At 41.9% G+C, this 27,445-nt stretch overlaps 1 protein-coding gene across 1 annotated transcript; it reads left to right on the forward strand.

The window, feature by feature from the left end:
* The first annotated feature begins 187 nt into the window (after positions 1 to 187).
* On the forward strand, positions 188 to 24,142 carry ptpa (protein phosphatase 2 phosphatase activator). The gene is made up of 10 exons (XM_020640084.2): positions 188 to 285; positions 1,144 to 1,253; positions 2,016 to 2,102; positions 3,119 to 3,244; positions 3,547 to 3,664; positions 4,534 to 4,633; positions 5,219 to 5,343; positions 6,571 to 6,671; positions 14,549 to 14,656; positions 22,564 to 24,142. The coding sequence occupies exons 1-10, from the start codon at positions 261 to 263 to the stop codon at positions 22,636 to 22,638; spliced, it is 975 nt and encodes a 324-aa protein (XP_020495740.1). The 5' UTR covers positions 188 to 260; the 3' UTR covers positions 22,639 to 24,142.
* The last annotated feature ends 3,303 nt before the right edge of the window (positions 24,143 to 27,445 follow it).

Here is a 27,445-nt window from a genome sequence, read left to right on the forward strand (position 1 = left end):
TACATGTCTAATTTGTGTAAATGCTGCATGCAAAAAAAAGTATTTCTTAATCGCACAAATATATAATAATTATTTTATGAAAAGCACTTTGCCTGCAGTCTGAAATGTGTTATATAAATAAATTTGCCTTGACTAAAAACAAGATGATGTATTTTACTTGGCGTGTTGTTTATTTTTTTTAACAGCAGGTGGCAGTAAGGAGCTACAGAGGTTCGAAATGTGGTTTAAAAAACCCGCGAAGAAGAGCGTCAGCCGGAAACATGGCGGAAACAGAGCAGCAGTCAGGTAAAGCACAGCTGAATGTTTTCTGCTCAACACTTGCTGGTTCTGTTTCACTTTTAATCTCGTTTTTTTAAAAGCACTGGTAACGTTTAGCACCACACAGTCATAGGAGAAATGTTACGAATTCATTTTAATGTTTCATAGCAACGCCCAGAAGAAAAGTCGCCGCTGCCCTCCTGCGAAGCTAACCATGTTTATTTTGGATAACTTCAGATGCTTTTTGGGGGGCTTGTTTGTTTACTTGTATGCAAACTTTAATTTGCACTCTGTTTTTTTTAAGCAGATGTCGTTAAATGCTTTAAAATCCCTCATACATTTGCTCTAATATACGTGGTTCATCAGCTAGCACTTAGTGAGGATTGTCAGGACACAGTTTGCACTTTAATGCTTTTTGAATAATTTACTAGAAACATTCACTGCTATTTATGGTCGGAGGGTTAATTGAATCAAGCTTTTACTCTTTTATAGAAAGTCTGTGATTCAAACAGAGTAGACTGGTGTGTTCACAAACACCCATATTAAAGGGATACTTCCTGTAAGTATATTTAATAAAAGATAAAGAATGAATGATATTAATCTAAAGTAATGCTGCAGAGACAGAGGGCTTCTGGATGTGAGCCCCTCAAGTGCTTCAAATACTGTGTTCTGTTTTTAATTTCCCCAAGTTTCTAGGCTTGTAAACAGTTTTTTAATACTGGCGCTTTGTATTAGATTGAGACTTTAATTAAATGCATATGTTTTAGTCAGTTGTCGAAAAACAAAGTATATCTCCTCCATGTCTACTCTGGGAATATCTCAGGATAGTTGTCTTAAATAAGCTTGCATTGATATTAAGATTGAAGCATCTTTCACCTTCTGTAGGATCTGCTCCTGAGGATGAAGCAGTCGAAGACACCGCTTGTGACGCCTACATGATACCCAAGAAAGAAATCAGCATGGTGCCTGACATGGGGAAGTGGAAGAGATCTCAGGTAGGTGGCTGCCTGCAACAAAATGAAAAACATAATGACAACAGTGACTCAGTGTGAGGAATCCAATTGGGTGTCTTGCAGTAAAATAGTGATTTTTGAATTGGGTTAATATCTTAAGAAGAAGAAAAAGGGTTCAAAACATCTGCAGTGGTAGGCTTTGATCTTACCCGTAGTTTATCTCCTCAAGTTGTGACGATGTTTTCTGAGTATTTATGGTTTGCAAAAGTCAATATTTCTGACTGAGTTTAAGAAAAAGATACTAAAGACCCCGGTAAAGTCTGTTAAAGTGTGGTGGGTTATTTATACAGCACCTTTGAAAAAACAGATGTTTACAAAGTGCTTTGACAGACAAAGAAAATACATAAACTCAGAGCAGATATCACCAGTCAGGATGATAACAATACTAATCATACGATTTATTTGTAGCACACTTTTCATTTGAAAGAAATGTCAAAGTGTGACAGAATTAAGATGATATGATCATGAATAAAACAAGCAATAACATGACTTTTAAAAACAAGTGAGAGCAGGCAGGAATGAAGAAACATGAGGATAAAGTCGAGGGAGCAGAACACGAAGAAGGATGAGAAGTAAAAACAAGAAAAAGGGTCAGTCAGTAATTGACAGATATGACAGAAGTTGTCCATCACATTTATTGTGACCAGGGTAAAGAAATCAGTATCTCTAAATGTGATCACATTGTTTGTTGTTTTGCTCAGCGTTTTTTCTGAACACACTTGAACACAATTGTCCTTCTTGCAGGCGTACGCTGACTACATGGGCTTCATTCTGACGCTGAACGAAGGTGTGAAGGGGAAGAAGCTCACGTGTGAATATAAAGTGTCAGAGGTACGTCGCCCGTCCTATCAGTGGCTTTCTTAGGAATATAAAAGTGGTAATTGTTGTTTTAAAATAAAGAAAAACAAAACTCACATGTCACTGTTGTTGTTTTTTTGACAGGTGTTAAGCTTTCAGTTTCTCAACATGAACAACTTAACCTCACTCTAAGACATTTTGCCTTGCAAGACAAAGCATCTGATACTGATGGCCGATGTCATTGTTTATGTGATTCTTCTTGTTGTTTATATGTTTCTCCCCATGTTGGGTTCTTTATGTATACCTGTGTACCAGCTGTGCAAAGCTGTGACAACAAATTTTCCCCTGGAGAACAATAAAGTATTGTACAGTATATGGTGGACATCCTACAGATGATGTTGGTCTGTTTTATCAGAGACAGATCCTGAGCAGTTGTAGACTTTTATATGATTACTCTGAAGATGACATTACACCCAAAAGGCCAAAAAAACAAACAAAAGGCACCTGTGAATGGATTTTACTGCCTGTGTCAAGCAGCCAGCATAAAGATCTACACAAAGTCATACACAGCGCAATAACTCAGGGCATGATATGTGGCCAAAGACTCTGTTATTCTTCAATGGTAGGTGAGTGTTTCTGATGAAGAAGAAACAGCACAGAGGAAGGATGTTTATAATGCATCAGGGTGCCTCAGGTTTTCAGTTTAGACGGCCAAATTTTCACCTTGAACTTTGTGAATAACCTGGACAGTCTTTTTTTCTTTATTTGCAATTTGACCTCCGTCCCTTATCCTTGAAAAGCACCTGATTTTTATTTTATTTTACCCTGTGCAGCACTCGCCTCGTTTTATTTTCTCTGATCAATCATCTTGAAAAAGATCAGTCCCAATCTCAAGCATCAAGCAACTTCAAGTAAACAAACTTACTTCAACAATTTATACTCTCAGACTCCATTACTGGATGATGGTAAACTTTCAAATTGACACAAAGTCATGACGTGATAAGGAGAATCAGTTTTGCTGTTTTCTCTGTTGTCTCGATGTTTTGCAGACGATAGAAAAGTTACTTGATCTTTTGGAGACTCTGGATCGATGGATAAACGAGACGCCTCCTGTGGACCAGCCGTCACGCTTTGGAAACAAGGCCTACAGAAGCTGGTACGCCAAGCTGGACCAGGTTAGGACACGCACACACACAAACACTAACACTCAAACATTTAGCTGGTTTTCAGATGTCTGATGATGGTGTTGATTTTAGACAATGATGTAGTGAAGATAAATAATATGTGCCAGTTAAAAATAATTTCATAAAAGAAATGTAAACAAATGTCAAATGTCATCACACAATCACTGAAGCTTCTGATCAGTGCAATCACATGGCTGTTAAATCTGTCATTATTTTAATTTTAAAAAAGTACATACAACTAGAGGCCTATCAATGTGTTGAAGCATTGTGTGTGTGTGTGTTTGTGTGTGCAGGAAGCAGACGCCTTGGTGGCAGCAATCCTCCCCGCAGAGAAATCTGCTGCAGCTCCGGAGATCGCCGTCTACCTGAAGGAGTCTGTGGGGAACTCCACCAGGATAGACTATGGAACAGGTAACGTCTCTACAGTGTTTAAAGCACTCTGGGAGATCTGCAGTTTAGGAGAAGTAAAGAGACAGCATGGATATATTACTCTACACAGCCTGATAACCTCTAAAGATAGGAGAGCAAAGCACATGACAAATATACAAATATTAAAGGTCCAATCAGTGAGATGTGTAGTGAGTGAAATGATAAAGGTATCTTACTATATGATCAGACATTAAGGAAACATGCTATGTTGAAGTGCTGGCTTCTCTGACAACAATGCAGCAGCCAGTATGTCCTCCTTCTAACTTTAGATTCTGGTCCTGAATGATCTGGATCTGTTTGGACCAGAGAAGGTAGACGGTTTTAAGGCACCCCCACACGGCCGTTTTGGACACCCCTCGGTTTGCCAGATATGAGAGCAGTTATCAGGTCAACAGGTGTTGCAGCGATGGAAGCGGGCAAGAGAAGTGGTTCAGATAGAAGTGATTGTATCCGACCTAAAAAGCCTCTGCATGTTTCTAATAAGCTCCACGAGCAGAAACGTGCTCAAACTAGGATCAATATTGGAGATGCTTTTGAAAAATGGAGAGAGGTTAGAACACAGAAAGGTTTACAGACCGATGCAGAGCTGGATAAACACTGAAGCTTCAGTGTCCACCACATGGCAACCTGAGTGAGCATGGACTCTAGAGAGGAGGGGGGAGAGACAGCTCTCTATAATGTTTTCAATTAGAGACTGCAGTACCCATTTTAAACACTAGGGGTCAGAGTTATATCACTCCTTCCAGTAAAAGTTTAAACAAAAGTAGGAGCTTGATTAAAATCTTCAATGTTTGTTCCTAATATCACAGTTATAGGATGATATTTGATGTGCACATATTTGATCTCCTCAGGTCATGAAGCTGCTTTTGCTGCGTTCCTCTGCTGTCTCTGTAAGGTGGGAGCTCTCCGAATAGACGATCAGCTGGCTATCGTTTTTAAAGTTTTTAACAGGTGAGCTCTTCCTGCTCAGGTGTATTATGCTCATGTGTCACCAGCATCAAATATTATCTTTCAAACTGTTTGGCAGAAAAGCAGCAGCAACAAGTCGTTTTTTTGCAGCAGCAGAGGAAAAAACATCCGTCAGTTATGACGCAAAATGAATGATAGATGAACGTGTCTAAAATCTGCCTTTTCTGCTCACTGCAGAGTGTCGTGCTCTGTGATGAGTGTCTGTTATTGAGTGACAAGGGAATGATTTAACACATCTCCGTATTTTATTTAACTTTGGTTGATTTTGGCCATTTGGGTTTTTGGTCCTGCTAAACGTTGAAGAACCCGAACAGTCAGCATAGATTGCTTAAAACTGTCTTTATTTTTAAGTGTGCTGTTGTTAAACATGAACTCCAAACTCTGACCAAAGTTTATATCTGAGACTAACCCACAGTATTGGCCGTTGTAGCAGACAGTATTAACATTATGACATCATTGGTAGTAACAGGATGCTGTGGTCAGAACTGCTCTATGGAAGTGATTTGCATTGATCTTAGACACAGCTGGCTTTGCACGTTCTTTAATTAGCTGTGTTTGTATCCACAGGTATCTGTCAGTGATGCGGAAGCTGCAGAGGACCTACAGGATGGAACCTGCTGGAAGTCAAGGTGTGTGGGGACTGGACGACTTCCAGTTTCTGCCGTTTATCTGGGGAAGCTCCCAGTTTGTAGGTAAGATGCACATGGACGCTCGTGTCTCGATATCCTGAAGATGTCAGGCCTGATTCTTTAAGCTGGTGTTGTTGCAGTTTTGAGGTTATGATCAACATGGTGGGATGTTGTAGTAGATCTGTTTTTCAGTTTTTATGAACAATTTCTCCCCACCGAAAAACAAGTAGAAGTTATAAATCACACATTAAATAAGATAAGATATACTTTACTCATACCAAACATGTAACAATTCCACGTACATAAAAACACCTTTCTGCAGCGGTGACGTGTTGTCATATTGCACATCTTCCTCCATTACCTGTTCTTGCACACATGAATGTTCACAGCAGTTCAGCCCGGTCTGAGGGACCCTGAATCTTCTCCCGGAGAGTCAAAGCTGAAAGTCAGAATGAAGAATGTGGGTCGGGTCGGATGCTATTTTCTGTGCCCGTCTAAAGAGTTGCTCATAGAGTGTTTGGAGAGATGTATACAAAGATCTTCTAAATCAATAAAAGTAATGATGTAAAGTTTAACGACATGTCATAAAGCATAAAAAGTGGGTAAAGCTGACAGTATTAAACTTACTTTGATTAAATTGAATGTAGACAACAAATTAAAGAGCTGCAGTTCATCTTAAAGGACGAGGTTGGAATTTAGACAAAGATCACACTTTCGTTAAAAAAAAAAAAAGCTGCTGCTATATTTCCCTCAAACTGTTGTTAACCCTCAACAAGACCTTCTACCTGAAAAAAAGAAATGAGAAGTTTTCATCAAAGGCAGAAAAATGCAGATCGGTGCTCGCTCCCCTGAGCAGAACTCGCTGCACTCGTGTGTTGCCATGGCTACAAAATGATCTGCATAAATATAAACTCTTCATTATTTATAGCTCGCAGATCTGGAGGCCGTGTCCCAGCCTCCTCTCTCATTATGACCAGCAGATGGATTTAAAAGAAGAGCTCTCGAGCTTCTATTGAAATCATAAATGTCAGCGTGAAATCTGCTTTGATTTCACCAAGTCAGATAAAAAAAAAACTGCAGATTTTATGATGAGTTCATTCTTACAGTGTCAAACAGGTGAGATGTGAAAGTGCTTTGTCTGAGTCACGTTCTGGGAGTGACTGAAGCGCTGCATTAAAGGTGGACGGATCGCTCCCTTACAGAGCGTTGAGGTCGATCTGGGTTGATGTGAAGGTAAACGGCGACATCTGGTGGTGAACGTGTGCACTTACACTTTGTTCCTCTCTGCAGATCATCCCACGGTGGAGCCTCGGCACTTTATAGACGAGAGGGTGGTGAACGAGCATCACCAGGACTACATGTTCCTGGACTGCATCAAGTTTATCAACGAGGTGGGGAAATGTAACACTCACTTTGTTTCTCTTTCTTTATCTGTGTTTTCATTGGCCAAAACACAGACATGTGTGAGAGACATTTAGTGGCTTAAAGTCAGTGTGCCAGTTTCAGGGGAGAGAGGACACTCTAAAACTTGAGGATTTATGAAAACTGTCATATTTCTCCTCTGGTGAAGTACTTTAAATTTGTGCAGAATTTGAGAGCATGCTACGATACTGTTGTACTCAAATTTTATTTTACGGGATACTAGTGTTGTAGTCAAGATCACACAAACAGAGACAAAGACATACCCGAGACCAGAGTGCTCCATTACCGAGACAGACCTAGACATTTAGGGATCGAGACCAAGACCATAAATATCACAAAACAAATCAACATCTTGTGTGCAGCGGGCGTGTCACTCACATAGACCGTAACACCGGGACGGTTGCAGCCATAACTGGGGGATTAAAATTAAACAAAAAATGAAGTTATTTGTTCTTTTAGAAAGAGCGATTTCCTTCTAATCCCAGTAATGACGTGGTTAAATAGCCGATCAGTGGTGATCTTGACTGGTCTTGATTTAAAATCTGGAGTCCGCCCAGTCTGAGACAAGACCGAGTAAAAATGCTTTCCATTCCGAGACGAGACTGAGACCTTCATAAAGTGGTCTTGAGAGCAAGACCGATTTCGAGTACTACAACCCTACGAGAAACAAACAAAATGTTTTAGTATCAAATGTGGAATAAAAATGCTTTTCTCTCTTTATTGCACATTTTAGTTCAATATTCTGATTTTGCAGCCATCAGTTTATGTGTTTGATTCAGTCTTTCTCTGTCTCATGGCACTAAATCATCTGCATCAGGTAGATGCTTGTAAAACTGCCTTTTAATTAACTTGTAATATATTTTAATTTATTTGAGAATAAGCAGGATAACGAAGACTCTGTGACGCAGAGTTTGGCTCTTTTTTCTAAACAGCCAGCTTTGCTTCAGTGACTGGCTGCTTCTCCATGTGAACAACAATTAGTTGGTTTCTTTTTCTCCTCATGGTGGGATTTGACAGTTTGCAAAATAGATAAGATGTGCTTTACTGCCCCCTGCTGGACTGAGGTGGAACAGAAAAAGACATTATTTTTAGACAAAGTAAGCTTAAGTATGACTCAGTCTTTTTATTGCAAACTTAACGTCCCTTACTAACAGAAACAGGGAGAAAATGATTTCACAGTGACTATCCATGGAGGCTATTCATGGCTTTCATGTGAAGCCGCACACTTTGCCCTCCTGCCCCCTGGTGCCAGTTACATAACTGAAAGTCCTCCATGCGGGCGGTCCGGGTTCGAGTCCTGCATTCCCCGCTCTCTCTCCAGATTTCCTTCTCTTTCCACTTTCCTATCAAATAAAGAGAATAGGCCTAGAACAACTTTTAAGTCACTTTAGAAAATATGCACCACACATTTATGTAGATGAACCCAGCTAACAAGGCTAGCTCTAACTTTAGCTTTGATTATTTAGCACTGCTAACTACAGCCCGGCGGATTAATCGGCCAGTCGATAATATTGGCCGATTTAACAATATCAAGTGACTATCGGTATCGGCTAATTTTATCTCAGATATGCACCGATATTGCTAGATTTATTTACGTACGACAGTAGCAGTTCTGTCACCAGCAGAGGGCGCTATGTGGCTTACAACGAGCCTCATCACTCTCCAGAGTGTCAGGAGGTGACGCACGTACATGCTCAGCGACAGAGCCGGACACACTGCAAAAACTAGGGTGATGACCGCTCACCAACGGTCCAACTAGGATCGTAGACCAACATCTCCTTGGTGTGTCAGGGCCTTCAGATAAAGTAAAACACAGGTAGTGCTGCCCCCTACTGGACGTAACACTCTTTACCCCCAGTGTTTGACTTCGACATGTTTCTAATGTATTTGAAATGAGGAAGAAGGTGGAACGCACACTCGCTCAAATGCCACAAAAAGTTTTAATTCATCACTATCACAACGTTTCGACCTCGTCTTCTTCTTCAGGTGATCATTTTTGTGCTTTGTTTGCACTGACGTGATGTGCGTATAACTACCTCCTTTTTCTAAACGATTTGAATGAACTCTTACTGGGAACTCTTTCCTCTTACTGTAGACCCTGGAGATTAATTACACTTTGTGTTTAAAACAAATAAAATGCTTAATTAACGCATGTGTAAGCAGAACTTGGTTGTGATCATGTACAGATTTATTTATTCCTTGGATTAAATCGGACCACAGCTGAATGTGGTCTGGTCCAGGAAAGGGAAGACGGACAAGGCAGATGGATTGTGTTGGTGCGGTGCCAGAGCAGGAACTGTTCGCTTTGTTTTCTGGGTTTGGAGGAAAAGGAGGGGAGGGAAGCAGAGGAGGGCGTTGGTGGAGCAGCAACATCCTTTTCCTCCATCCCACTCAGAGGCACCACCTCCTGTCCTCTCTCTCTCCTCCTCCTCCCTCTCCCTCTGTCTGACCTCTTCCTTCTCCTCACGGGCATGAAAGGATGCTGCTGTTGAGTCAAGAGGGGAAGACGGGCCTCTTGGGTCTTCCTCATCAGTGAGGGAAAGATGTTGTTTTTGTGACTGAATTTTACAGTCAGTGTCTGATCAATAAATCAATTAACAGAATATTTATTGCCTCCTATTTTGGGCAGTTTTCCTCCAACATAAAGGTCCATTCTCTGATTTCAGTCTCTCAGAAGTAAAAAAAAATCTGCTGCTTTTTAGAGCATTGAGTTTGCTGTTGGTCACATTTATAACGTTGGACTGTTGCAAGTGAGAATAATGAATCCTCCGGCTCTGGAGGCTCATCAGCAGCAGCCGCCATGTTGGAAATCCTGTCTCAGTCTAACTTTCAGTCAACCTAACGACAGGCTGAGAGCTGGAGCTGAGGCGGATTTTAAGACTCTTGACAAATTGTTACATCGCGCCCACCTGTTAATCAGGTCAGCTACGTACTTAATGCATATCGTTTTTAAAATCAAATCTCAGAAAAACCAAAAAGACTCCGACAATCCCTGAGCAGTATCAAAGTAGCTGTTCACACAAAACTGACCGGAACCAATGCAGCAGGAGACTATCCCTGACGTGACATGAAAAAAAGACGGACAGAGCAACAGAGTCCGCTACAGGTCGCTATAATGAGAATATTTGTCTTTATATTAATGCTACGTGTAGATGAACAGAATCTCAATCTGAACTAAAGAAGAACAAACTGGAGAACAGGAAACATTATGCAGCAGGTTCATTAGAGCACAGAGCGTTATTGTGCAGACAGTCTATTCACCATGCAGCAGTTACAGGATATAAACGTCACTCCCCTTCCTATTGGCTCGAGGTGAATTCTCCTGATTATATCCTGCTGTGTTCTCACATCAGCTCACTCTGACTTGCTGCGGAAAAAATGCTAGAGGACTGTCAGGAGAAACTCCAGGACAAGTCGGAGTGAACATTTCAGTTGTTTGTGTTCTCACATACAGCTCCTCCTGGAGATATCAGTGCAAGTGTGAAAGCCCTATGAGCTGTCTTTGAGAAATGTTTGCTCCTTTTTCACTTTTTTAAATCCCCTTATCAAAATGTGTCTTATACCAGTATTTTCGTAAATGTACATAAAGTACAAATTTAAACTTTGAGCATTGCTCCTAAAGACGACTGGAAAATATCAAATGATAAACTAATGTGACACCAAACTCTCCTAAACAGAAGCTTTAAATGGTCTTAAAACTGCCAAAAACAACCACCAAAAGTTTAGATTTGCATCGTTTTTATAATATTTAAAAGACAAGCGTATTCCTTTTTGCAGATGGAAGTCTAGAAGGAGCCCCGGCCCCTCCCCTATTGTTGTTACCCAGCAACCCTCACACACAACAAGACAGAAAACAACCAGCTCTTCTTTCTTTTGTTTTTTTTGTGCGCTCTGTTTGCATCAACCCTTCATATAAGACACCGTTTATTCCACCAGGAAGTCATCGTAAAACTACCTTTTTTTTCTTGATACTTCTGTATTAGTTTCTGATCATAAACCTCTGAGTGGAGAAGTCGGGCTAAATGTGGGTTAAACTGATTATAAAAAGATGTTATTCTTCCTGTGTAGATGATGCAGAGTGAACATGACTACACTCTGTGAGGCTTTCTTTCCCTCTCTTGGATCCATCTCTTGTTTTTTTGTTTTTTTTCACTTTTTCCTGCAGGTTTGTTGTTCCTCTTTTGTTTACTGCCGCTCCGACCGGCCCGTTAGCATGCAACACTCCTCCGTATGTACGCTGAACTCTTTCCCTCCTGTTCACACACATGTGGATACTTAAAGTCCTCTTTTTTAATCCACACACAGGGCTCCAGTGTGCGTGTGTGAGTGTGTACATGTGTGTGTGTGCGCTCGGTCCCGAACATGAGTCACTTCCTTCCCCACATGCTGCTGTGAATCACTCCTTCCTCCAGGGAATACGGGCTGTCTCCTCCCCCCTTTCCCCCCCCCCCCTCCACGCCCTTCCCCCATGTGTTCTCATGCGAGGCCCTGGAAAGTGTCTGAGGCAGCGTGTGAGGGGGGAGGACGGGGATGGGAGGGGGATGGAAAAAGGAGGGGGGGGGGGGTTGTTAGGATTGATGCCCCCGGGGGTCTGGGTTTGGGTTCCTCTGCCTCTTGGGAGAAAATGGTGGGAAAACAGTCGATAGTCCTCGATTCATTCATACATTTATGAATTTCTACATTTGTTTTTGTCTTCTCACTGACTCTGTCTTTTGTTCCTCTCACTTTTTTGTTGTCTGTGTGTCAGCAAACACACTCGCTGTTGATTCATTACTGCTGGAGAACAGTCGTCCTTTTGTTCTGTGTGGGCCTTTTTTTTTTTTTTACTACAACGATGATTTAGCTTAAAGCGAAGTATTCAGAGTCATAAGACGAGCGCCAGTGACACAAACAAGGCCGGGCTGTTGTCTTTCATACTGTTTGCACTCACATTGATTCATCTTGCTGTGGCTTCTTCGATTGAATATTAAAGATGCACAATAAAATCAGAGAGCTGTCTGAATTTACTAGATTAATTATGGTCGATAATTAATCACTAACTTTTCTTGACCGCGATTAATGCTCATGCTATTTTGTTCCTTTAGGCGCACCGTAGATAAGCCTCCTCAGTGTCTCCCTGTAGTCACAAGCCGTTTTCACATCTGCACTCCTGAAAATATCTAGATCATTTCAGGAGGACTGCTCTGGAGATTCTCCTGACCTGGCTGTTCACATATGCTCCTTACAGAGCGAGACTGTCCCTGTCAGACAGGAGGGGGGGGGGGGGGGGGTCTCCTGAGGTAAGATGCAGAAGTAGTAGACTTATCTAGATATTTTCAAGAGTGCAGATGTGAAAACGTCTTCAGTCAGCACACCAGAAGCTGCTCCATTTAACATTTAATGAAATATTTCACCAGGTGACATTTTGGGCTCCGGCCCTTCATCAGACGCGAACGAGCGAGGAGACACACCTCCACAGATTTACAACCCCTGAGGTCTTTTTCAAACCTTTTTGGTCAAATGAATTCCGTCCTGCAGCAAGTTTAGGGCCAGAAAACCAAAACAATCGACTGAAAGACTCCATAGAGCAACATGAGGATAATGCAGGAAGATATCTTCTGTAGGTGTTCCTCTCTGAGTGATCGCTCTCTCATACAAACTTTCACCAGCTCTGTTGATATAGAAATCCTCTTTATAGCAGTTGTATGTAGATCAAAACTAAGCTTTTATTTTTTTCACCGAGGATTGAAGGACGAATCAAACAGCAGCGTTATCTCTGCTTTTAAACACAGCACACTAAAGATGCACTAACTGTTCACTTCCCTTCGTTATCATTCCTGCTCCCTGAACATGCATCAAACCACAGATTGATGTCAAAGTTTTGTTCTGTGATTAAGAGAAGCAGCTTCAGTCAGTGTTAAAGGGATTCTCCTGGCGACCCATTTTCTTCTGTGTCAAACTCTCCTGTAGATGAATGAGCTCACTATTTTCCAAAAAGTTAGAAGTCTTTGGGTTTTCTCCTGCCATGAATATGGGTCATCATCGCTGGATTCCTTTCTAAGTGACTCAGCTCAGGCTGACCAAAAGCTTCATCAGCAGAGAAAACCACATTTCCAGACTGCAGACGGGCCAATCACAACTTCCCTGTTAAAAAACACATTTACCTTATGTTGCAGAATTAACTCCAGTGATCTGTGATTAATATACTTTATGAACATTCATAAGGTTTGATGGAAGTGAAACATCCGTTTGGTGCCCAAAGGGAAATTCAAGTTTGTCTTTGTTTCGTTTTCTAGATATTTAAATGTCTAAACTACACATGGTTACACAAAGTTTGGGGTTGCCCGCAGTATTTAAATTCCAGGAGCAGTGAAACAGACTGTAATGGCAGCAACAGCCGATCAAAGTATGTCCACTAAAAGTTACCAAGCGCTCCGTTACAATACAATGTATTAGCATTTCACCATTAAAAGTGGAAATGCCATTCCTATCAGCTGTTAGATAGCCGCCTGACACACCAGACTCCATTCTCAAAAACAGGAATTTTACTTAGCAAGAAAATGGGGTTTAAGTTTGCTGCTGCCTCAACATGTTTGTTTGTTTTATATTCTTCTTCTTTTTGGTGTTATAAATGAGTAACCTGGATTAGAGCAGCTCGATGATGGCAAAACTATAATCCAGATTATTTTAAATGATACTGAGATCACAATCAGTGAAAAATGTGAAGTGAAGTAGGGCTGCAAGGTGCTGCAGTGGTTAGCTTTGTTGCCTCACAGCGAGGAGGTTCCTGGAGGGAACTGGTGTGGGTTCCCTCCAGGTACTCTGGCTTCCTCCCACAGTCTAAAGACATGCTCGTTAGGTTAACTGGTGACTCTACATTACCTGTAGGTGTGAATGTGAGTGTGTCTGGTTGTCTGTCTCTACATGTCAGCCCTGTGATTGGCTGTCCAGGGTGTAACCCCGCCTCTTGCCTAATGACAGCTGGGATTGGCTCCAGACCCCCAGCAACCCTGGAAAAGCGGTCTAGATAACGGATGGATGGTGAAGTGAAGTGAAAAATAACAATAAATAGATTAACTGATGTTTCTGAGGTAGTGGTGATGTTCTCTTTCACTATAAAAACAAACACATTTACCACACATGACAGAACCTGTGGACACCAGCTTAACACAGCGTTTAATCTCGATTATCTTGTTTACATGATCGTTGGAAGCCAAAAGCATAATTGAAATAAAACTCAATAAATTGCCCTGCCCTCACCTGGTCCCGACTCAATGTTTTCATAACACTATAAAAAGGGAACATTACGATACAAGGCCGAAATGGAGGCAGCAAATTATGTTGATTCTGACCAGCAAAATGAGAGTTTTTATCAATGGAGTCTGGTGGCTTTTCTAGCAGCTGTTCCTGGTTAAAGAAATCCTCTCTCTGTATCTCTGTAGGAATCCGTTCTGTAACGTTGTCACACACTCAGGAACAATCTGAGCCCGTCAGTGACGAAAACAAACAACTTTGAGTGGTCTTCATTTAATCTGGAGCGAGAGCGGCCTGATCCACTTCACAACATGAAGCAGTTCCAAAACATTAGACTTTAAAATGAGTAAAGTGGTACTCGGGCTAAAAAAGCAGCAAATATCCTTCACACTGTGGATACTTCTGTGTAATCATGAACATGTAGTCATCACATAAATTCTATAAAAAAAGAAGTTAAATCCAGATCCAGCTCCAACTTTCCTGGTTGGAACTTTTTCATTAGCCTTGATTTCTGGAGTTTTTCCCCCCCCCCCCCTCAATGTCAAACTGTTACACAACGTCTCGCGGTTGTTCCACTTTAACCTTGTTCTCTTTCTGTTTCTTTGTTGTGTAGATGAAGACGGGTCCGTTTGCCGAGCACTCCAACCAGCTGTGGAACATCAGCGCTGTCCCGTCCTGGTCCAAAGTCAACCAGGGTCTGATCAGAATGTACAAGGCGGAGGTATGTTGGCGGGATTTTCTTCTCTCACAGCGTCACAGGTCAGTCATTAATCAGTCTGATGGAAACTTTGAGTCCGTGCAGGATTAAAGCAGCTATTAAGTTTTTCGGTGCTTTAATCTGACGTGACCCCAAACTAAAAAAAATACTGAGCTTGAAGAACATAAATTATAGATCCCTTGTGAAACCAATTCACAAAACACAAAAACACAAATCACAGTACTTAAAGTCCATTACTCTGATTTTATGAATGGAACAGTAATCCATTCATGAAGTCTAAACTCCTGCAGCAACATTACATTTTAATTTGAGTTAAGACTAAAAGGTTTTGGGGCACCAGTAGCCTGGTGTTTAGTGAGCTGTGTTGGTATCATGAGTAAAATAAGGTCATTGACCTCCGAATAAATTCACATTGCAATCTAAAACAGCACTTGATGTGTTACTCTGGGAATCAAAAATAAACAACCAACTCACATTATTAGTAGTCCAAATTCTAAACATTGTAGAGAGCTGTCTCTCCCCCGCCCTCCTCTGTAGAGTCGATGCTCTCAGGTCACCATGTGGTGGACACTGAAGCTTCAGTGTTTATCCAGCTCTGCATCGGTCTGTAAACCTTTCTGTGTTCTAACCTCTCTCCATTTTTCAAAATCATCTCCAATATTGATCCTAGTTTGAGCACGTTTCTGCTCGTGGAGCTTATTAGAAACATGCAGAGGCTTTTTAGGCCGGGTACAATCACTTCTATCTGAACCACTTCTCTTGCCCGCTTCCATCACTGCAACACCTGTTGACCTGATAACTGCTCTCATATCTGGCAAACAGAGGGGCATCCAAAACGACCGTGTGTCGGTGTGTCTTAAAAGCGCATCTCTGGTCCAAACAAATCCAGATCATTCAGGACCAGAATCTAAAGTTAGAAGGAGGACATACTGGCTGCTGCATTGTTGTCAGAGAAGCCAGCACTTCAACATAGCATGTTTCCTTAATGTCTGATCAGATAGGAAGATACCTTTATCATTTCACTCACTACAAATCTTACTAATTGATCCTTTAGTTATAAAGTACAAAGGTTGCATAACCAATGAAGTTCCCATTAGTCTCAGCTGTACTTGGCATTCATGATTTTAGCATGCTAACACACTAAACGAAGATGGCAGCCATGATAAGCATGACATCTGCTTCACATTGAACATGTTAGCGGCATCGCTGTGAGCGTGTTTGCATGCTGATGTCAGCGTTTGGTTCGAAGAACTCCTGTGAGAAAGAGGAGCTTCACAGAACTGCTGCTGTGTTTGTGGACTTCAGATTGAAACAAACACATTAATGGTGTTCATACCTGTGTGCTGCAGTTACACCTCTAAAACACTAGTTGGCAGTGAAGTGCCTCAGCCTTCCATGCTGTGTTCTTCTCAAAGAAACCGAGCAGTAACCATCTAAAGTATCTAAAGTAACCATCAATGACCGAAACTGAAATAACAGACCTCAAACAGAGACTAAATGTTGTTGTTTGGAGTTGAACAGGCGGCAGCAGCAAGTTACAAAGCACAGCGTTGTCTGTAGTTTCATTGTGATTCAGTTGTTGTGTTCCTCATCACTCCAACATGTAGTTCACTGTTTTCCAGGTGCACATCAGGCTTCAGTAACGACAGTGTTTTATTGTGGATGAAGCCTGAGCTATATTTTTACACCTACACTGTAACGACAGAATGAAGAAGTATGAATCAGACTCAGCGCGACATTCACTGTTAGGTTTTTTATTCACAAATGCATAAACGTATTGCTTAGCGTCCACACTACTCCCACATTTTTTAAATCAATGAAATAGGCTCCATTAAAAACCCTTTTGACACTCTGTTAGGGCTTTCACACTCTCAGAAAACTCCTGAAAACCTCCTGATATTTGCCGGAGGAGATTTTTCTTCACCCTGAGTTAGTCCTGACAGACCCCTAGTATATTTTTCTGCAGCAAGTCCGAGTGAGTTGATGTGAGAATGCAGCAGGATATAATCAGGAGAGTTCAGATCGAGCCAATAGGAGGGGGAGTGACTTTTATATCCTGTGATTGCTGCACGGTGCATAGTGTGTCACAAATAAGGAACCAGCCACAGAGAAGACAGCCCCAGTTTTCACATAATGCACTCGTGTAAATTTCTAGAAAATTGAAGGCACACTGCCCCTGAAATTTCCCTTATTCTGTGTTCACACATGCATCACACAGCAGGGGAGTTGGACCTGTGGGCCGGGGGGTCTCAGGAGGCAAGACATGACATATGAAGAGCTGCTTGGAAGAAGCAGACAAAGCAAAATGAGAATATTTGCGTTGTTGTATAAATGTTACCTGTCGTTCAACATATTTATGAACAAAAGAGACTGGAAACAGAAAACATAATGAAGCTGTTTCATAATGTGCACAGAGATCTTTGGCCGTGCACCGGTCGCAGGATATAAACGCCATCACGCCCTCCTGCTTGCTTGCTGGGAATTTTCCTGAATATTTCCTGCAGCGTTCTCACAGCACTCACACTTCTCAGCAGGAAACAGTCCGGCTAAGTCAGAGTGAAAAAGTCGTCTGTTTGCGTTCACACATGCAGCTCACTCCTGAAATTTCAGGAAGTTTTCAGAAATGTTGTACAACTGTTAGCGCACCCAACAGCGCTTGGCTTAGTCTCCCTTATAGACTTTACTAAGATTATCAGCATATGTTGTTGCACTGCAGCTTTCACATATATTTTTGGAGCATTTGGAAGGATTCAGGTATGCCTTTATTTCAGTTTCAACACAAAACTTCCTTCTCTCTGTGTTGACTTGATTATTTAGAACACAAAGACACATCTCCATGATGAGTTCTGATCTCTTCCTTAAGAACTTCTGTCCCTGTAATATTTTTCCCTATGAAGGTTTTGAAACTCACATATTCACATAAAAGTGCTGCGCAAAACTATGGTGAAGAAACTACAAACACAGAGGTAGCTTTGAAAACAGGACTTCTTCACTCAGATTTTAACGTTTGTCCTCGTTTACATGAGTTTAAAGAAATCAGTTTACAGCTGAAACCAGACTGCAACTGAACGTGCGAGCAGAGGAGAGAGGCAGGAAAGGGTTAAGAGAGGAATGGAGAGAATGGAATTGTGTGTGTGTGTTTGCTTTGGTGTGTGTTGTGTGTGTGTGTGTGTGTGTGGGCGGTTGGGGGTGGGGTTGGGGGGATGTCTAAGCCCGTTCTCCCCGCCTGCATGCCCACATCCTGTGTTTTCCAGAGCAGCCTGTGAGTCTTCCCAAAGAGCTGAGGGGCCAAGCTGTCTGCCTCCCCCTCCTCCTCCCTCTCTTCCCCCCTCCTCCCTCCTCTGCCGTTCCCTTCATTAAATTCTCCCCTCCCTCTGTCCCGACCTTCCTCCGAGCCTGGAGCAACCATCAGCAGACTTGCATTCCTCTCTCCCTTTTCCTGGCCCCACACACGGTTTCGGGCAGCGAGTTGTGTGAGACGGAGAAACAGCAGAACTCGACGCCCGAGAGTGAAAGACGATTCTGAGAGCTCGATGTTTTAAGACAAAAAAATACAAATAAATTCATACTTTGACAAAAGCGAAACATCCGTCAAACGTTGGCCTGTTTGCTTAAAGAATAAAAGTGTCCTATCGTGAAGCTCTCACCTTAAATGTGTCGGGTGTTTGTGTAAATATGAGCTGCTTCAATACTTGTATAACTGTTTCTTTGTATTCGTCAGACGGCTTGTGGGTCACAGTTTTTTTTTTTTCAGTGCGCTGTAAAAAAAAAAAAAAAATCAACTTGCACGGACTTGAAAGTTGCCAGAGATGGTTAATTCAGTCAACGTCATGTCTGCCAGTTGTTCGTCTCAACAAGTAGATACACTGAAGTGAAACACGTAATACCCAGACGGCCTAGAAGAAAGGAGACATTATCAAAAACACTTTGAACCTGCTGAGTTTATAGATTTGAGTAATTTTCTTCTCTTTGTTATTGTTTAATATATTAAAAAAAGACTTGAAGAGAGAACATGTGAGACTGTGGGTCGATGCAATCTGAATTCATAACCCTGTCCTCGACACACCCAGGTGGTCGTCGCCCTAGTTTTTGCATTGTGTCCGGCTCCATCGCTACCCGTCGGCCTTTTTTCAGGCAATTCAACATGTTGAATCTGCGTCAGTGGTCGTTGAGAGGACTCTCTCTGATTGGCTGTTCAGAGATTTCATTTATCTCCAGTTCTCGACACAGATTCTGTAAAGCCCCTTGCCGCTGTAGTATCCATGCTTTCATCCAATAGTGCGGTTTCTCCTTATTTGTCGCCTTCGCCTCTTCTTTTCTTTTTCCACTAAAAGACCAAGAGCTGACAACGCCAGCGCCATTTTCTACTTTTTATCAGACATTATTCTCCATTAGTAGGCGACCTATAATACGAGTGGTGACCGACAGCGGTGTGAAAATGGTCTTCTCAAATCATAACAACAGACTACCGCTGCCTGCTGGCATGGAGAGTTATTTCCTCTCTCAGAACGTAGGTGGTGGTTGGCCATTGGCTGTAGTCTGTGCGGTGTGTTCAAGTGCAGCTTTTTGGCCAAGACAAAGGCGATGCCACAGTTGGCCTGCGTCGCCACAAGTTCTTTGCCGTCTGCTTGGTGTGGGCCTTCAGACACAATTCTTTAGTTTTCTACCATAGACCGTATGTAAGAGGTCGACATAGCCAACATAGCGTCAACCATTTGTTTCTGGAATACTGTCTGCAGGCCTGGACTGTCTCTTCAGTCCACTAAGATAAAATAAGAAAAATCTCAAACATGACTCCCGTCTCTTTTTCCGAGTCCTTCCTTGTTGCACCTTAAGCCTGGAGTGTCACATTTTAACAACCGGCATCTTTTTAAATAACCAGAAGTGACCTTATTTGGACCCGAGGGTGGAGCTATGAAGGAGCACGGTGTTACAAGCACTAAGTTATCAGCTAACGCTAGCAGGTCAGCAGAAAGAATCCCTGATAACGGAATGCTAGTTTTGGTCTTAGACCGTATGTAACATGGACGTAGTTTCAGTGACATCACTCTCTGGCTTCCAAAGAGGCGTTTTGAAGCCCAACAATAGCAGTCACCATATTGGAAATTTGAACTCAAACTAACTTTCGATCAACCCAGAAACAGGCACAGTGGTTTGAGCGGAGGTGGGCCTTAAGCCTAATGGGAAGCAAAAATAACCCGCCCACCTGGAGGTCAAATCAGCCATGGCAGAAATTATGCAAATGTAGCAACATTTTCCCAAGATTTACTTTTGCTTTATTGACCGGACAGTGAATTGTGTCCTAAATCAGGGAAGAGAGAGAGTGGAATGACACAAAGCAAAGTAGCCACATGTTGGATCAGAACCTGGGCTGCCCGCTTAAGGACTTTAGCTTCTGTACATTGGGTGGGTGCTCTAGCTAACCACTAGGCCACTGTCACCCCAAATGATTTAAAGGGGGGCCACTAACATAGATTAGTGCAGATAGAAAGGGTAGAGCTTCATGCCTTCCTCCGACTTATTCTGAAAAGTTGGTCTGCTGTAGAAAAACAGAAAATGATTGAAAGTGAATTTTGTTATTGGGGAAAGTAAAATGTCCAAAAGGCAGATAAGAAATGCTCCCCCGTGTGACCTTCTAATGTTTTATCGAGCGTATATCAGGGATGTAAATGACCTTTAGATGATTTTACACATTTCATTGATTAAATAACCGTTTGGACCTAAGTTTTCCTACGTAAGTGTTTCCAGCCTGGTTCTGCTCAGATGATCATGACCGATAGTGTCACTGCACAGACTGACTGAGCACAGAGTTCAATTTCTCCGGTACAGACTCCCCAACCCCCACCGCAGACACCCACAATCCCCCGCCAACCCCCACCCTGCTCCCTGAAACTGGGTCCATGTCTGAGCGCACAAAGAGCCTCCTCTGGGCTGATGAGCCGGCATTATGAAAGAAGGAAAGGAAAGAGTTAACAATGCTTAAAGTCAAGGTTAACTTTGGGGATTTGGGCTTCGATGAGAGTCTGTTTGAAAGAGAAGAATGCGTCTCAATGACGCCATCAGCAGGAAAAAAAGTGACAACAAACTATAAATCTAAACTGCGTTGTGCGTACAAACTGTTTGGTGGAGAAACTTCTGCTAACATCTTGCTTCATGTAAAAATCTGGCTTTGAAAATTCTCTCATCTTCCCCTCACCACAATTAGATAACCAAAAATGTGTTGCCAGGAAAATTTCAGCCAAATTCTACATCCTTTTTTTTTTTTTTTTTTTTTTTTTTTTTTTTACACCATTTAGTGGTTTTTAGTTGAAGTTGAACTGGGAGTGGATGAAAATGAGGCGTCAGTTCAGAGCGGTGAAGAAATAGTCTAACAGTTTAATGATTTAGCAAACTTGTGATTAAGTTTACAGATTCTGATTCCCCGTCCTCACAATAGTGGGGGTTGTTCCAACTCGAGTCTGCTCGGAACCGCTAATCTTCCCAGATTATTCTGTAGTGAGAGTGGTATAAAGATCCTATCTTAACCTCCTCAATGAGCTCAGACAGCATTGGGGCCGCCCGGATTTATATCAAACATGTTTGATATTTAGGATGAGAAATCTCGTGGCGAAGGTTGAGCATGACCACAGTTACCGTGAGAGACGAGGTAAATGGTACATGACTTGCGTATATTTCACACGCTGATGGTAGAGGCTGATATGTAAAGAGACAATCAGAAGTAACTAATCCATTCATACACTTTCATACGCCGCTGATGAAGCAGCGGGAGCAACTTGGTAGAGGTGGGATAAAAAATTATAGTATCGCAATGTTTTGTGTGGTGATATCATACCAGCTCATGGAGGCCGAGTATCGATATTTTTAATATGATTTTTTTAAATTTTTAACTGCTGAAGGGGTTGCACATTTCATTTTGAACACGTTGCAATGTTAAGAATTCACGTTAAAGTTCAATTAGACTGAAATACAAATAAAAAGACTAAAGTGAGGTGAACAGACTGAGAATGTTTTCTTCTTTGTTTAGTGTAGTGGACATGAAATGCAGTTGAAAAAGTTAAATCGCAATTCTCAGCCTATCGCAAAATGTTAAAAATTGCAATAGAATCGTACCTTGTCTCGAGTATCGCGATAGTATCGTATCGTGGGGACTCTGGAGATTCCCACCCCTACAACTTGTGGTTAAGTGTCTTGCCCAAGGACACGTGGGTCATGTGGCTGCAGGAGCTGGGGATCTCAAACGATACCATCAGAGCAATGGCCGCCATTGGACAGTAGGACAGTAGTAATGGCGACCAGCGGCAAGACACAGTGGTACGGGTGTGCTGGACATCTGAAATGTATAAGACAGTTAAAATCTTTCCTCCAGCTCTCACTGAAGAACATCCTTATTGACCGCATCTCCCAAACTAGTTTTTTTTTTTTTTCCTCTCTGCACAAAGCTCTAAAATTGCAAATGTAACCGCTGACACCATTTTTTACATGAAATGGTGCAGTCCTTGCTGGGCACTATAATAAAATCCTTTAGGGTGTGTCTTGCCATTGTTTTCATATTCGTATATTCTTCCTGTAGTGTGTGCATGCTTGAGATTATGGAGAAGAATATCTGTTTAGATTCTTCTGATGTGTGAGATGCGACCCCATTTCTAAAACTCCTGCAGTCCGAGCTGGTGACTATTCCAGCTTTTAAAGAAAATAGCTTCAAGGTTGATTCAATAGTACAATAACGTTCAACGGGGAGAATGGTGTCTCTCTCATGTCCATGGCTTTCTGCACTGTGCAGCAGGCCGCGGTGTGTACATTTTCCAGCATCATTCACTGAGGTGCAGTGTGTTAGATCAGAGTTTCACACTTCACATTTAGCTGTGTTTTGATAAAGTGTCCTTCCCTTTTCTTTCTGCTCCTGTTTCCAGTGTTTGGAGAAGTTCCCCGTGATCCAGCACTTCAAATTTGGTAGCCTGCTCTCCATCCAGCCAACGAAGCCTTGACACCCATGACCCACCCATGACCCGCTCGCGATGATGAAAAGACCAAAATCCCGACGACGGTTGGAACCAACAGTTTTCCCCTTCCTCTGACATCCTCTCGTGCAAATTCAACCGTAGCAGAAACCACCCACACGTAGTCCCTGACGCACACACACTCCCACATGCACACACACATGTGGTCTTCACAGCTTGTAGGTCCATCCATAACTGTAATGCAGAGCATGTCATGGACAACCTTTGTGACCTTGGAGCATCTCTATATTTTTGTCAGTATATTTATATAACAGATAGAGTTTGAACCGGGCTCCTTTTTGATGGATGGACAGATTAGAAGTGTGATCATTGATGCTTGAACTTACCTCAAAAGTTTGGATCCTGAGTGGCTGAGTGAGGTGATACATGACTGTTTGACTTCTTTAAGATCTTTTGCCATAGTTTCTTCCTCTTAGTTTTTTTTGTTTTTTGCTTCCAATGCCAACTTGTGTTGTTGTATTAACACCAGTATTCAAATGTTCCCCCTTCAGCCCAACAAACAGGAAGTGTTGGATCTTCAAGGTTAGGTGATGTACACTTTATGTTTATCCACCACAGTTTCATTAAAAGTCACATTAACGACTTGTGTCCAATGAGGATGTTTGTTGAGCTGGCAGCGCCCAACATCTACGTTTCAGAGCACTTCTCAACAGCGCTCATTGTTGCTAGGTTACGAAAGTGAAGTTAGTTTTATTAGCTCTGTGTGCTTAATGTATTCCTTTATTCAAGGAAATATCATCCAATGAAACATAAAACAATGCAAAGGAATTGTGTCCTGACGTTAGCAGCATCTGAAGCCCCGTTTCCTCCAAGCGGTCCGGTTCAGTTCGGTCCGGTAAGGTACCCATTTATTGGAGTTTCCACCGCCAAAAGTTGGGAATGGTACCAAAATAAGGGATGGAGTGGAGCCTTGCTCAGGTGCTCAGGAGGTGATCTGGCACCTCTCCAGCTACCAGACCAACTTCCATATTCGGTCTGCACTGGGATTTGAACCGGTGACCCTCCAGTTCCCAACCCAGGTCCCTACAGACTGAGCTACTGCTGCCCCAATAAATAGCTGCCCCAATAAACAGCCGACTTTGATCGCTAAAAACGCTGCCAGCGCAAAAAAACATCCTTCGTGAACACGGGCCCTAAAATCAACAATCTCTGCTTGAAATCTCTCTCAGAAGATTTGGTTTCCCCCCCTCAATCAGTCCATGACAATATTCTACACCCACATCAGGTTAGTAAAGTTAAAGTAAATATCATAAAACCAATCGACCATACTTGCAGCTCTTTCCTCCAGAGTTCTCCACCCAGGTGAAAAATTGTCGCTCGAGTGTTAAATTCGGCTTCTGTTTCAGTCAGCATCTTTCAAACATCACGGCATGTTGTGTTTTTATTTTTTATTTGATTGATTGAAGAAATGCTATTTTTGTGTTTTTATGTTGACCTGTCAAACCTGATTTAATAAATTTTCCCGTTTTCACATCTTTTGTCCGCCGTCTTCAATCTCAGTTTCTGTTACTTTTTTTACACCGCAGGTCACACCTACACATTCACACACTGATGGTCGAGGCTGCTGTGTAAAGAGACCATCAAAAGTAACTAATCCCATTCACACACTGCTGATGAAGCAGTGGGAGCATTTTGGGGTTAAGTGTCTTTCCCAAGGACACATCTGACATGTTGTTGCAGGAGCTGGGGTTTGAACCTGTGACCCTTGACCTTTTGGTTGAGAGACAATTGCTCTACCAACTGAGCCACAGCTGCCCTCTATTATTTTTTGGGCTGTGTCTTGTACTCAAACCTACAACCAGAGTGTTGAAGATGCTATATGGGGCGTCTGCTCCACCAACTAAATCAAACAAGGTACCCCAAAGTCTTTGTATCTGACAGAACTACTTTCAAAAATGGCCGTCATCAAGATTATAATATACTGAGGAGAAAAAAAGGTTTTGTCCTAGTCCTATATTTTATCGTTCTTAAATTTAAATCTTCAAGATGGAGGCTTTAACGATGAACAATTTTGACAAATTCTCCTAAATTGATCAACTCACCTCCACCACTTTAAGAAGAATCCCTTTGTACGAGTACTTCTCTCATGAGCTCCTTTGTTGTACTGGTTCGTGTTTGTAACCCCGAGATGAACCCCACTCTGAGGTAAATGGATTCTGAGATGAGGGGAGAAAGTGTTGAATATTGTATGAGTGAGGATACTGTATCTACTCCTCCACATTAAGGAAAACCTTCTTTTTCTTTTTTTACAGAAGTGGTCAGCGGGATTAGGGGAACTCCGATTCATGTCAAATTGAATATTCAAAATGTAGCAGTGCTTCTAAAACGGACTGAGGTGGAATTCCCCTCACATACAGGATGTTGGAGAGCCGAGCAGAGAGAGGTGGAGCACAGCAGTCCAGAGGAGACTGGAGGTTTTGTTGTAGGACTCTCGGCCCGTTCTTCAGAGGAGTGAGGTCTCTACAGATGAGTCACCTTCGTATCATGACTTCCTGCTCCTTGACTCACAGAGAAAAAGCGGTGATGTGTTGAAGCAATCGTCTTTAGCTCACAGAGTCTGACCATAATCACGCTGAATTCACTAAGACTTTGTGTTCAGTCAGAGTTAGATCCAATGAGCTGCGTTTAGTTTTTGTGTTGAGTTAGTATTACATACTCTTATGAGCAAACTGATTAGTAAACACATAATTACAGTACAGTACTGTACACCTATGAGTCCTTATGACCCTGAAGTATCTTAATATAGCGCACGGCTCTGGTTTAATAAGACCAGAATCTCCCTCTAACGTTTACTTTGACCCTGTTTACACCTGGTATCAACACATGGTTTCAGTGATCTGATCCCAAGTGGACAGTACTTTAGTAATAGCACTTTCACACGTCCAGAAATCTCCTGAAAATTTCCATAAGCTGTATGTGTGAAACAGCATACATTTTTTCGTTCTGTCTTCACCCGGAGTATCTTCTCCATCCATATCAATTTAAATGTATTATCTCCATCCCTACAGACCGCCTCTGTATGTGGCTATAGGGTGATCAGATCTCAATGCTTTTGCACGGCCCATTGGAGTGCATTAACACCAATCATTAAGGACGTCCATCTTTGATCCACTAACCCAGGAGGGATGTTACTGCATGTTGTCAACATGGCCTCTGAGAGTATTTGTGTGGTAAAAAAATTTCATGATTGGATTATTTCTGCTGTATTGATGTTATCAGGAAATCGTATTTAAATATGAATCGTCTACTTTATCTGTACTTTTCCTTTGAGAAGTTGTATAACTGGAACGCCGTCAGTCTTGAAGAGTTTTTTAAGTGAAGCCGTCTGAGAAGTTAAGACAGAAAAAATCCCCTTCTGTGACTCAGACTCCTCAAAAATTTGAAGAAATGCTCTAAATAAAATGTCACAAGCCAGAAAGATATGGATCAAAGAGTTTGATGTCTGATTATGCACAGTGTCTTTAACGATATGAAAATCTCAACCTATGACGTTAAGACGACAGACTGATGCAGCGGAGGAAAGGGAATATTTCTCTCTGAGATGTTGGGAAGTAAAAGTACAACGCATTAAAAGCTCGTGACTTCATTTGAGTTAAATACGGTACTCGAGTAATTGCATACTGTTACTTTCCAAACCTCACTCCTTACCGTCCTGACTCTGCAGCTGCAGCCCATTTTCAAAGCTGCCTCCATGCAAGTCCACGTTCAGGCTCAGACATGTCGGAGCGCGTCGACGCAGCTGTCCCATTCCAAACATTCCTCCAAATGAGGCCAGCTAATTCAGCCTTTTCCCTCACATTTGCACCCCGAAATGTTCTTTTACTTCTCCAGACTTCATCGTCATTAACTCATTGAGTTGTTTCTTGTTATTTTCTTACCTGAGCTGCAAAAGGTAAGCGGTCACAAGTCCTGTGATAACCTCAAACTACAACTTGTTATGCTCAGATTTAACACTAAAACTGTTAGGTTTTTAAAACTCCATTAAGTTTCCATTAAATCAAAACAGCTGTCTGAAGAGGAGGATGATTTCACTCTCTTCGAAGCCACTGAACTCCAAATTAACGAAAATCTGTTATTTTAGAAAACACAGCAGCTCAGCAGCTTCCTGAATCTGTTCTGTTTGTGTTACTGTGTGATTTTGTTGTTTATCATGTTTAAGTTGGATTCAATACTGTTTGTTGCTGCAAGAAAACTAACTGCCAGGGCAGCAAAAGATCGGCAGTTCCCTCGTTCTGTGACGTAAAATGACTGTTTTTGTCTTTGGAGTCTGGTGGCCTTGAGGATTGCGATGAAATGGATGTTAAAAAAATCACCGTCCTCTGAAACAGAAAGGGTCTCTCTTTGCAGGGATCCCTTCTGTAATGATGTCAGACACTTAACTTTCACAAAGTCTGCAAAGTTTGGAAGCTCAAATTGAGAACATTTTAATTAAAAGAATAATTTTGTATATAGAGCACTTTTAAAAACAAGGGTTTACAAAGTGATTTGACACGTGCAGAAGCATTAGAACCCAAAACAACAACAAGACCCCAACAGTAGAAGAACCCAAACAAAAAACCTAACCAACGTCAGAACCTGAACATGATCAGAATTCAGGCAACACAGGAACCCAGGCGACTCAGGTTGAGAACAAGAGGACCGACTGGTAAGAAGATAAATAAGCAATTAAAAGAGATAGAAACAACAAAAAGTGTCTAGAAGCCATAAGTTGAAATAACCAATAAAAGCATTAAATATTTTTAAAGGAAGAATGTGCGACTTTTTGATCCAGTAG

The sequence above is a fragment of the Labrus bergylta genome, chromosome 17 (genome assembly GCF_963930695.1).
Source record: "Labrus bergylta chromosome 17, fLabBer1.1, whole genome shotgun sequence".
Lineage (NCBI taxonomy): Eukaryota > Metazoa > Chordata > Actinopteri > Labriformes > Labridae > Labrus > Labrus bergylta.

Coding starts and splice junctions, on each gene's coding strand:
- ptpa (XM_020640084.2), top strand. CDS start 261: ATGGCGGAAACAGAGCAGCAGTCAG. Junction 3,245..3,546: donor GGTACGCCAAGCTGGACCAG/GTTAGGACACGC, acceptor TTGTGTGTGCAG/GAAGCAGACGCCTTGGTGGC. Junction 6,672..14,548: donor GCATCAAGTTTATCAACGAG/GTGGGGAAATGT, acceptor TTTGTTGTGTAG/ATGAAGACGGGTCCGTTTGC.